At 41.0% G+C, this 12,935-nt stretch overlaps 1 protein-coding gene across 1 annotated transcript in view; it reads right to left on the bottom strand.

The window, feature by feature from the left end:
- WDR4 (WD repeat domain 4) overlaps window positions 1-12,462 on the bottom strand; it is a gene marked incomplete at its 5' end in the record, with an annotated part of 19,026 nt that extends 6,564 nt beyond the window's left edge. The window contains 6 exons of the mRNA XM_010081639.1: window positions 3,829-3,927; window positions 5,271-5,331; window positions 8,483-8,595; window positions 9,163-9,319; window positions 11,531-11,677; window positions 12,400-12,462. Of these exons, the coding sequence (XP_010079941.1) occupies window positions 3,829-3,927; window positions 5,271-5,331; window positions 8,483-8,595; window positions 9,163-9,319; window positions 11,531-11,677; window positions 12,400-12,462 (640 nt within the window). The remainder of the gene's footprint in view (window positions 1-3,828; window positions 3,928-5,270; window positions 5,332-8,482; window positions 8,596-9,162; window positions 9,320-11,530; window positions 11,678-12,399) is intronic.
- Window positions 12,463-12,935: the final 473 nt, after the last annotated feature.

The following is a 12,935-nucleotide window of genomic DNA, read 5'->3' on the forward strand; positions in this document are numbered from 1 at the left end:
GGTCACTAGGCAGAATCTCTGGTTCACCGGGTTAAGCTGAATTTGGGAGTAACCACACGATTTGACTCTTTGAGCTACCAGATGGTGTACAGGCATCATTAGGATGCTTGTTTCAGAATTTTGCAATCAATGTAGCAAAGCAAAACAAGCTTTCAAATATTCAAGTCAGCAAGTTTAATACCAGAAGCTAACTATTTTGTCAACAGTACATGATGCAACCACTAAAAGATAAAACAACTGCAGGAAAGAAGGTTAATTAATGGTATAAATACAGTCGAAAACCAGGGTTACACAGTGCATCTCCAGCACATGAGAAAAAAAAATAAAATTCATTGTGTGATACAATCCCCATGGGAGAGTAGTAAGAACAACAGCACACACACACTCTTCACTCACATACTCGATTGCCTGTTTCGACAGAAGAGGAGCACTTTATAAAAACCACTATCAAAAGGATGACATGTTTCGGAGCTCTTTGGAACAGATGGGACTAATCTCTTGCTGCTCTGCAGAAATACTAAGTTGGTAGCCCATATTTAGGATTGGGACCCAGGACCCCTGTTTAACATGGACATGAAAAACATTCACAGTTGCAAATACCAGGTAGGAGGAGTGAGCTGAATCAGAAAGGTTCTCTCTAGCTAACAAGTCTAAATGTAGTTATTGCAGTATGGAGCCATTTACACCACACCTTTAGAGTAGAACTGACAGCTCCTATTGTAAACCACCAATGGGTTCTTTAGACATTTAAGGGAACAAGCCAAGATATATATATATATTTCTTTGTTTTTAAAAAAAAAAAAAACAAAACCTGTGATATTATTTATAATAACAAAGCTCTGCCTCTCTGCCTGTCTCATGACAAACATACAGGGCAAGTGTAGCAATAGGAAGCAGCCACCTACACAGCTGAGTGCTTTGTCAGAGACACAAAGGGTTCTGTGAACTTGAAGCATTCAGCAGCTCTCCCCCACCATCACTGGGGGAGGGAGGAGGAGGCTTTTTTATTTCAACCAAGTGTTATTCACAGCTGGATGAAGACAAGAAAATGCGTCTTCTTTACAAGCTCTTTTCCTTTCCATGTGTGGGTAAGTTAACCATCAGCAGGGACAAGCCTATGAAATCAGTTAATTTAGAGAAGAGCTACAAGAGCAGTCTGCAATAAACAAAGGTTCACTTGATACTCTCTGAACTTATTCAGCATTTATATGACACCGTTATCAGCCTGCCAACACCTCAGAATTAACTTTTGATGTCATCTGTGAGAAGAAGTGACCCTATGAAAAATTAATGTGCTGGAGCACTGGGTTAGAGTTGTGCAATTCATGTTCTGGACTTTAAACAAGCTTCTGCTATCAAGAGATCAGATGAGGTGAAAGCTCCGAAGCAGGAAAAATATTTATATAGCACTACAAAATTAGAGAATTACTCTCATTCTGCTGGGAAAAGGAACGGAGAATCTGCAACCCATCAGCTGAAACCAATGCTACACTGCTCAAAAACACTCCTACATTCCCAAAACAGACATATATTCATCATCTGCCAAGGAAAATAAGCCCACATTTATGTGCTCACATGACCCACCATTACTGACGATTCCATTATCATTGTGCTTCAAGTTGTGTTTCAAGCTTCAGTGCATTCACAGTGGTTATCAATGGTAAAAGTTAAATGCAATGCGAAAGAAAACAAAAAAAACCACTTATACCCCCATCTGATCTTTGGTTGCCAGAGTCATTTGTGGACAGCACACTAGTTACTACCTACAGAGTGCTGACTCAAGAGATTGTTCCCTTAAATTCAGACTATAAATGTCACACTAAGTTGCAAAGATGATCTTTGATACACCTGGATGCACAGCATGACTAAATACCACTACCAGATGTCATCTTTGGCATTTCTAGCACTACAATGCCAGCAAAACACAAGTCTCCTTTCCCCTTCGGTCTTGCTGGCCATCGAGACAGTAACTGTTCTGACAGAAGTACATATTGACAGCTGTGTAGCAATACAGCACAAAGGTGGTAATGCACCGCATTAAGATTTAGATATGTCATTTATCTGTCTGTAATCACTGGGACACTGCCTGATCACTGTTCCAAGTATGTACGCACTCTGGAAGTCAACTGAGTCTTCTGCATCCCTCAAGCATCATGCAAACTTAGTGTCACTGCAGACAGATTTTTAAAAGCCTGTAAGAGCCGGCGGTAAGCAGAATTTCTCAGATTTAAGACTACAACAGGATACCAGCTATGTGGACTTGTCACCTAATTTGGTACACTCCTTTTTTTCCTGGGGGAAAAACAAAAACAAAAAAAACCAGAAGGGTTTCAAGGATTTCAAGCACTAGACTCAAGCTGAAATCAGCCACAGACCTCATGAATGTGTAGGAGAGGTCTCTGGCTCAGGTGTGCTTTAGTGTGTTCAAATTCAGGAGCAGGTTAAACTGTCCATATAGATGCTACTCTGAATTCCTGCCAACAAGAACTCTAGACAAAAACAACATTTCCAGTATTTGAGTTTTTAATGCTATGATGCAAGTGGATGTTCTCCTGGGCTCCCGTATGGACAGAAAGTTGCATCTTATTACTCCAACACAAAGAACAACTTGCTAATGTCTTCTGCACAGAAAAAACCTTGAGCTGCAGGTCTGTCCCTAGGAGCTTGGTCCTTCCATGGGTTGCGCTCCCAGTTCAGTAACTGGGAATCTCACTAACAAGACCAGGCCAGGCCTACATAAACAGTAAAAAAATCTGAGAGATCCATCGGAATGGCTCCCGACTGATGTGAGAGGCTGAGCACAACACACTTTGACTAAACAAAACCACAGCAAAACTCAAGGGAGGAAAGAGGGAACTTTTAAATTCAATTTCAGCCTGGATAAAAATACCACAGTGGTTTTGCCTCAGTGGCCATGCATGGCTAGAGGCTTTCCACTCACCTAACAATTGGGAGACAGCTGTGGTCTTCAGAGAAAGAAATATTTCTACAGATTCACATGAAAAACATACCCAGCAGGATGGATGGTAAGATGAACAACTCTTAAATGACCCAACAGATTAGCAGCTGCCTTAATATCATGTACACAGCAGGGACGAGAACAAGTGCTGTTTAATTGCTAACAGGTCATATGCCAATTCACGTGACAAGAAAGAACAAATCCAGAGATCAAGCACTACCGGAACCACCACTCACATCTGATTAGCCCCCCAAACAAGTCCATGTCACACCACTCACGTACAGGCTGCAGGACAAGAAAAGCTCCTGGGGTATTTAGTTTTCACATGGAACTTGTACGTTTTCATTTTAGACACCAGGCATCTTCAGAACAACCCAAAGGAACAAGCCCAGTGTTTTGATTCCACAGGGCAGTACTACTGCAGGTGACTGGTCACAAATGTTACAAAGCTTCTTTTTGATCAGACAGAATCTCAGGTGCTAAAGTTGAAACTTAAGTATTTCAAAAATTAGTGCATTTTCAGATCTTTCCAGGGTATTTTCTGGCCAAGAGACTAAGGCATTTATGTTTTTGGAAAAATTAGCAAGTGAAGGTTTTGTCCAGTGTGCAAAACTTTTATTTGGGAAGAATTACAAACAGCTGCTTTTGATCTCCGCTTGGTACTTTTTAGAAATGCACAGAAGACACAGGAATGGATTTCAGGGACTTTCTTCCTTTCCCAAAATCCCAGGCTTTTGTAACAGTTTATAGGTCTCACATAACTTTCAAACCCACTGACAGAAAGGAGATAGTCCTAACAAAATGCAACAAACATTTGGGAGTCACAGGGACCAGGATGGTAGCAAAAGCACTAACACACATGGGCATACCTGGTCAGTTTTGGCTGTCTCAGGCCCACAGATGCTGCTTAGATGACAGCAGTACACTTCCTCCCCACTTTTGTACTTCCAAAGTCTCAGAGTTGAGTCCTGGTCAGATAGAAGCAGACACAAGTTGATTACTAACAGCACCTCAGGCAGGGAGCCCACTCATGGTCTTCAGTTACATCTATTTCCCTGAAGACCTTCCCACAGAAGCTGCTGAACAGTCACTTAGTTAAGACCTCAAACTGCAGATAAAGCATTTTAATTAACATAATTCTTCCCCTCAATTCTAAATTATTCAATCATGCTAACTTTAATTCTCCTTTTGAAGTGGAAATTGGGTAGCTGGAGGAGAGCATTTTGAGTCTGTCTCAAATAACACAGTAATACATGTACTCGGCATTATAATGGCAATCTTTTAGGTTGCCCTTCTCCACCTCTACTCTTGTTATCACCTGAATTCTCATTTGATTTAGTAACCTCCTAGAGAGAAGCTAAACACCTCTCTGGAAAAACAGAGTCATCAAAGAGTGTTTGCTAAGAATGAAATACAGCCGCACATGCCACTAACACTGGAGTTGCTTAAAGAATTAGAAGAACAAGAGCCAAGAGTGTTAGGGAAGCAAGAGCAGCAGCTGGAACAGAATGCTAAGAATTACTGCAATTAAAACATCTTCACCAAAAACATTGTTTCCTATGCAATTTTGGTAGTCTGGGAAACAATAATATTGTTTCCCTTCTTTTAGACCAACTCCATCTACTCACTCTGTACAGGTCTGGCATGATAGCAACATGTAATCAATTTAAGAAAAGGGCTGGTGGGGAGGGAAAGGAGCAACCACTCACTTCTTCAGTCCTCATCCAAGCATTGTGTAGCACTGCAATCTCTACACAACATGCACTAGATATACTACGAGGCCATACAGACAAGGACATAACTCTGAACAAGTCTCACAGGGGAAAGCAAGTGGGAGGGTGAAGATGGAACAATTTTCTCATCTCAAAAGCTCTAAAAAAAAAAAAATCAGTGATTCTAAGGCTATTATTAGTCTCAAGACACTCATTGTCACAGCAGGCTGGCATAATACTCATTTGCTTCAAAGTTGTTTAAAAGTTCAATGATTAAAGTTTGTCTGGGCTCCAAAGCAAGAGTTAATGATGAAGAAATACTGAGGACTTCACGAGTTCTCCATCCCAAAGACCTTAATAGGAAGCTAGCCTTGCTATAAACACAGTAAGCAGCTCTTACATGGTCTAGCAACAGAATGGCTGAACACTGAACAGAATTCTGAGGAAGTGGGGGAAGCAGGGAGAGAGAGGACATGCTGGAAACCATGAGAGTTTATTCCAAGTATCCCAAGGAATTTGGGTGAAACACAAGCAAACAATGGTTTTAAAGTCTATATTTTAAAGAAAAATACTTTTTTTGAAGAAATTGCAATACATACCCCAGAAGCTGACAACAGCAGATCAGGATAGTTGGGTATTACAAGTATTTTGCTTACAAACCTAAAGGCAAAGTAGTCAAAAGTTGAACTCTCTTACATGACACTCTGGTCTTTAAACATTCACAGTAAGAGAAAACACCAATTTTAAAGATAACCTTATAACATACAAACAAACAGATTCTCCACATCAAGACAATTAAGAGTAAGAATAAAGTATGTCTACAGTACTTAATACAGTATATACACTAGACAAACTACTGACCTTCTACTTAGTAGAAAAAAATATTTCCCCATCTGCACTCAGGCAATTTTACAATGGCTTCCTCTGACTGAGAACATTGCCATTTAGGCCAAAAAATGCCAATGGAGACAAATTTCCTCCGGTAGTGTGTTTAGCTTTCTCAGCTCATGATGCACATTAAAAACATTAATCAACAGATGCTTTTAAAAGACAACAGTGATGACTCTGCTTTCAGAGTATCATATCTCTCCCATCCCAGTTGGGGATCATTCAAAAGCAATCTTTACAAAATTTTAAAACAAGCATGCAGCAATTTACCACCAATTTCTACATTCAGACAGAAACCTTGTTTTTCAGAAGTATGCAATACTGCTATGTCTACCATGACGTGGCTTTATTGAGTAATAGGGACCTGAACTTCAGGAGTTTGCCATTATCCGAATGCTCAGGAACTTAAACTTAGTGACCTAAGCAGAACATAATCTGAGAGGGACAGTCTTGCTTTTGAAAACAAGCATAATTTTAAGGCCATTAAAAAAAAAAAAAGGAAAAAAATAGAAGGAAGAGATTTTGTCACTGCAATACAAACTTTCATGACAAAGCAGTAATGGCAGGTGCATGCAGACATAACAGATCCAGCAAGAATCACCATGCACCCCACTGAAAGAACAAAATCTAGGAGTGTGAAACAAGACAACAATTACAGCTGCTTTATGTAATTCTTTGCTTATTCATTCCTAATTTAAACATTGAATTTTAAAATATATTTCAATCCATTTACAGAAGTACCTTTCCACTCTGCAGCCACTAATGAACTCTGTGCAGACACAATAGCCCCTGTTTAAAAGTGTCTGACCATCAAGTTCTATTCATCAGAAAGTACAACTGTGTGGAAACATCAGATATGGCTCTGTAAATATGCTATAGAAACTGACCTGATCAAAGACTACTTAGATCCTTAACATTAGTAGTCTCTTGGTTTTACACTATGTCAATTCTACACAGGTTAGACTACCAAATTATGTTATTAAAATCAGACTGACACTCCAAATTATTCTGTGTCCTAAATGCTCTGTTAGAACACCTTGGTGGGGAAGTTTAGATAGGTTGATACCCATATCTCAAGCTCCCCAGTCACACAGTCTTTCTTTAACTCTTGCTTCTGATCAAGTGAGTTGACTACACCATATCGCATCATGTCACGGAAGAACGTGCCTGGAAGAGTGTTGCTGTCCCCAGGTAACTCTGTGGACAGACAAGCACAATTACATTCTCTGCCCTATTGCAGGGTCACATCTTCTCTGCTACCTTGTCACTGTGGACTTCAAAACATAGCAGCTGCCACACAAAAAAAAAGTGCCTCGCGCAACCCCCCTACCCTACTCAAAACCTCTAACAACCAACAACCACAAAAAACCTCCAAAAGCCCACAAAACCACATAGAGGTGGAAGGCAAAGTCAAGAGACTTTGAAAATACCACAACTGACAGATACTTAAGCAGCAAAATGTAGAGGCAAAAGTCTTTTAAAAGTTAATTTGTGATTTGAGTCTTCTTCATGGGAAAAGGGCTACTGAGAAAGGAAGGTACAGTCCCCCTGTAGGCTGAAGTCTTGATAAATCATCGCTAGAAAACAACCCTTATTCCTATACAAAAAAACCTGCCGGTCTCCTAGCAAGTCAGAGCACATCTCAATCACATCACTGTAGCGAGCAGGTCACTTTGCTGCCTTCCACTCTTCAAGAGCACTGAAATTAGAAGGACCTTCAATTCAGGATGGAGAAGACAGGAAAGGAAGGGAAAGATCGTTTATTTCCAATTTTTATACAGAGCGAACCCTGCATTTTACTAGACAATAACACAGCAGCACATCATCTTTCTACAGGGATATTCCCTATGATCCACCTTCCACAGATCCTCCCACTTGCCTAAGCTTTCTTGCCCACAGCAATAGAATTAATGTCAAGAAAAGCACCAAGTCCCTTTTCTCAGCTACTAGAAAGGCCAGGAAACTACATAAAGAAGCATGATTCCTTGAATCTATTTTATGGGACCATTTTTGCAGCCTCTAGCTTGCTGCAGTCTAATGTCCAGGCAGAAAAAGTGTTCTATCCTTCCCATTGATACAGATGCATTTTTTTTGTATTACCACAGAACCTCCAAGTCTGAGCTCTCCATTAATATGCCATTAGATTAGCGTCTGTTCAAACCATAAAGACTTCTTAAGACTTCCCTTCCTAAGGCTAAGGTAGGCTCCATCCTAAACTAACAATCTCCAGGCTCTGGAGTCTCTTGCAGACAGCAGGTTGAAGGAGGCAATTCTCCCCTTCTGCTCTGGTGAGACCCCACCTGGAGTATTGCATCCAGCTCTTAAGTCCTCAGCACAGGAAAGACATGGACCTGTTGGAGCAAGTCAAGAGGAGTGCCATGACGCTAGTCAGAGGGCTGAAGCACCTCCCATACAAGGACAGGCTGAAAGAGTTGGGATTGTTTAGCCTAGAGAAGAGAAGGCTCCAGGGAGACCTTACTGTGGCCCTTCAACACTTAAAGGGGGCTTATAAGAAAGATGGGGATAGACTTTTTACAAGGACCTGTTGCAGCAGTACAAGGGGTAATGCTTTTAAACTAAAATAAAGTAGATTCAGACTAGATATTAAAGAAGAAATTTTTTACAGTGAGGGTGGTGAAACACTGGAACAGGTTGCCCAGAGAACCTATGGATGCCCCATCCCTGGAGGTGTTCAAGGCCAGGCTGAATGAGGCTTTGGGCAACCTGATCTAGTTGAAGATGTCCTTGCTCACTGCAGCAGGGCTGGACTAGATGACTTTTAAAGGTCCCTTACAACCCAAACCATCCTATGATTCTAACAGACACAGCTGGTATTTAATATGATTTGAGGATTCTAATAATTTCATCCACTGAGGCACACTGAAGAGCTGCACACAGTACCTTTTGCACAAAAGAAACTTACTCTGTGTGTCCCAGACAGTAGGATACAATACAATAAGGAGCTTTTGCAAAGCTGACTCTGATCTTCTCATCTCTGTCTGCAGTTACGATATACCGGTCATCAGGACTAAGCACCTGTCGGTAAAGGGAGAGTTTTAGTTCAATGTTTGCTTTAATATAATTCTTCCTAACCAGGAGAAAAAAACATAAGCAGTAAACTGTTTCTCCTGACTCTGAATGGCACGTGCAAACATTAAGCCACACTTTTCCACCAACAGTGGAAGCATAAATCTTTATGTCAGTAACTTTCTTGCAAGTGACACTGACTACTGGGTCCAGTGAAAGCCACTAAGCTCCAGCAGTACAGTCCTAGTGTGTCTTAATAAGAAACTTATCATATTGAAGAGCTCAACCGACATGACAGACTGGGTGAATTCCCATATACATTCCATCACTAAGTCTTCTGTGACTGTAACATGGGGACTTTTTGAATGCTCACACTCCCAGAACACATAACCCTTCAGTAAGCTTGTTTCCCTACCAAACTCTGCAGACACAAACTCAGTAAGAAGAAAACCAGACCACATGCTTCATTTATATAAAAACATAACTCTCAAATCTGGTGCAAGAGCAACAACGAAAGACCCAAACACAACCAAGAATGCAAGTTTGTACACTTACTACATGGAGGCACATACATACCACATCCAGTAGCAGAGACAAGTGACCCAGCTCAAGTTTTCCATCTGCTTGGGGTTCTGCTATTGAGTAAGAATAGACATCACCAGACTTGTCCGCAACCAGAATCTTATCCTCTGCAGCTGTAATAGTCAGGGCAGTACATCTCCTGTTCACAGACCTGAAAGAAAAAAAACAAGGTATGAACAGCTCTGGATGGCAGTTTCAGCAAGTCTAGATTCAGGCCCTGTTAAATAGGCCAAGAGACTGGACAAAAAGCTCTCTGATGCAACATTCTTGAAATGGCAGCAATGAGAATAATGTTAAGGGATGGCATGGGGCTGAAAGAGCACTTTTGAGATCTATTAAATTACTAAACTATGTAAGAGCAAACACCTGGCAGGTAGGAGAAAAAAAAGGAGAGACCATTAAAGCTGCATGCCTGCATTTTCCTTAGATGCTTTCTCAACTGAGCATCCTGCCTAGGCAGCCTGCCAGTACTCTACAAAAAGCTGGTAGACTTTCTTTAACTTGTGTTTTTATTACAGAGAGTGCAACACATAGAAAAGAGAAGACAAGGTAGGAGTTTTCCTAGTACAAGTCCCTTGCAGCAACACATATAAAAACTGTGTTGAAACTACTTCTCCAGTTGCCACTTTGTACTGTAAAAGCTCACCTTCCCTGTGAGCTTCAAGGACTCTTCCTACTCACATCCAGAGTCAGAGAATCAGAGTCTCAGGGTACCTTGTCCAGGCAGAGCCCTGAACTTGAACTTTGTCTTTCCCTCAATCTGCCAGCGTCTTATAGTTTCAGTTGCCAGTGTAGCAAGTAACAGTTTTCTTACAACTTTTCAGATAAATGTAAGGACTGTATATGTCAGAAAACAAGTTTTAAAAAAGGTTTAATCACTTAGTCTGGAGAATGCTTCTGCACTTCACACGTATTGTTATTACTGTTATTCTTTTCCTTTCATATCACCTCTTTTCCAAACCCTTCTATGTGCGTGTGTGTACACACAGGACTGCGGACACTGGGGATCATAGGAAATGGACATTTCTATACACCTACTCTGAAATTCGGTGACTGGAGGCAAAAGAACAACATACTGTACTTCAGGCAGGAAGAAAGAAATCCTAATACTTTTTAGTGACTGTTTAAAGCAACACTGTAAGAATGGGAAAATGTATAGGACATGAATGCCTACTAACACATTGTAGGCTCAGGCAGCACGGTTTCAAAACAGGTTACCGTTCAAACCAGAAAAAGCTTGCTCCAAGTTCACTGTACTGCCTTTGATGTTAAATGCAAAGATTCAAAAGTTCCCCTTGTCTGAAATGAGCCGACTACAAAAGCTAGCACCGCATGAAACTTTTTGTACACCTTGCCACAAAACACTGATGCAAGTTACATAGCTCAACTTTGGCATTCTTTTTTTCATGTAGAGACTCTTTTGACTGTATTCTTAATTTCCTAACAGGAGGTAGTGACACTCCCATAAAATCCAGCTGCTGTCATAGCTAATCTTTTAGCAAAAAACTGAAACATCAGACAGTCATCGATGGCATATTACAGACAAGACATACAGGGCAGGGCAGCAAGGAAGACAGAATGCAGAAGGAACAAAATTTGCCATTTCTGGTTTTGTTGGTGATTACTTACTACAACACTGGGTAACCCACCAAAGGTCAACAATGTACCCTACACACACAGCCGAGCTAACAGAGGCTTCATTTTTTTTTGCAAGCAGGGTCTCACATTTGTCAGAGACCACCAGAAGAGACATCACATGAAGAGGTACTTTCCCAAGAAGTCCTTCATGGTCCTCTTTTACAGACAATTGTCACAAGGAGCAGCAGAAAACTTGTCACCGGAGGACCTCTGGTGGACAGCTACAGCCCGTTTTCTCAAAAGGACCATACTACAGAAGGGAAATAGTCGGCAGCTTCTCTAAAGATATGCTCTCTTAAAAGAGTTCACAAACTCCCCACAACACCTTTCTCCTCCAAATCAACAGAAACAGACAGTGCACTCACTAAACTGCTCAGTATTGCTCTTACAGGCCCAACCTTAGTGTTCACTAGGAGTGGGTGAAGTTTCAGTTCTTGAAGATGCAAATACTGTCTTTTGGAAGAAGAAAAGAGATTGTCTTTTCCTTGGCTAATGATATCAACATCTGCAATTCCACTCTTAATGGGGGGCATACCACACATCACTTCCTGACAAATGTCTCTGAATTCACAAGAACATTAAATATGCTTAAGCAAGTCCAAAAAAAAAAAAAAGTAACTTGTCAATAACAAATGGCAACTTCGCAAGTACTACTATTTTATTACTCTGAAGTAATCAGACATAACTCCATAATAAAGTGACATGTAACATCCTGCTTCCTTACCTGATGCTAATACATTCCCAGGATGGCTTTGTATGGAACAGAATCAGACGTTTGCTGTCATCTGTCAAGGCAAAATAATCTCCTGATGGGGAGAAGGCAAAAGCTAGGATATCATCACTTCCTTTATCTGCTGGTTTTCCATCCTGTCTAATAGAGAGAAGGGGAACAACAGTTCACAACCTGAGAGTTACTGAAATCCTTAAGAAGAGAAGGTCCTTCCACCAAGAAGGACCATGAAGAACAAAGTACAATGCTAGAAGTTTTATATGTGCTTAAAATGTTGAGCCAACTTGAACACTAATGCAAAGAAAAAAAGGCAAGGAAAAGGAAACTGATATAAGGTCTAAGCCTGTATCATTACCTGTGTAAAGAAAAAAAAAAAAAAAGGCTAGGGTTTGTGCTAGCAGATCTTGATATAAATTTAGGGGAAAACAGAATTGGCTACAGGTAAAACATTACCCAGAGGCTGAATTTAGACTAAGAAAGACTTACAGTTTTTGAAACCTCATTACTTAGACCTGAAGGAGGAGTTGTGTATTTGTTGTTTTTCTGACTGTATTAGACAGTGCCATAAAAAACACAGCATTTTTCCATTTATGCCTTGACCAAGAAGAGTTGCACACAATGACTTATGCTACTGGTGCCTTTCTAAAAAAGAAAAAGGTGTAGAATCTCCCCTCTGGGATGAAACAGAAACAAAAACATACATATATACATACCTATCCAGCAGGGTTAGCAAAAAACACTTGGCCAGCACCTGATCAAGGAATCATACCATGACTTTCTTTTATTATCTTCGCTGCCACATAACCTCAGGAGGCGATGCACCCTCAAGAAAAACAGCAGATTGCCTAAGTAAATTTTCTCACCCTTTATTTCCTAAGGTCGTCTTCTCCGCACTGATGCAATCATACACAAAGAGACTATCATCACTAAAAAAACAAAACAAAACAAAACACCAAACAGATTAAACCCGTTGGAACTAGAACCATGAGCTCAACCACAAAAAGTATCAACTCTCCTGCAACATGCTATTATTTCGTGGCTATTTGCACAACTAACCCCCATCCCGAGGAACCACCCCTGCGAAATGGGCTCCAAAAGCGCTACAGGTGCAGTAGATGTTTAAGACCTTGGACTGTACACAAATTGTCATCTGTTGGCAAAGGAACTGTGACATTTAACTCCTGTCAGGCTTGACATACTTGCCACACTCGCCACTAGCACTCACCCTGTTGTTCACGTACCAGTGACGCGCAACCGGTGGTGCACAACCGGGCCAGAAAACCTTCAAGAACAGAAACCTTCAAAGCCACCCTGGGCAGCAGAAGCGCACACACGGAGCGCCCGGAGGCCTGTGCTCGGCTCTGCGGGGCTCTCCTGCGAGGTGGGCCCAGGCAGAGCC

Source organism: Pterocles gutturalis, unplaced genomic scaffold (assembly GCF_000699245.1).
Source record: "Pterocles gutturalis isolate BGI_N339 unplaced genomic scaffold, ASM69924v1 scaffold37824, whole genome shotgun sequence".
Lineage (NCBI taxonomy): Eukaryota > Metazoa > Chordata > Aves > Pterocliformes > Pteroclidae > Pterocles > Pterocles gutturalis.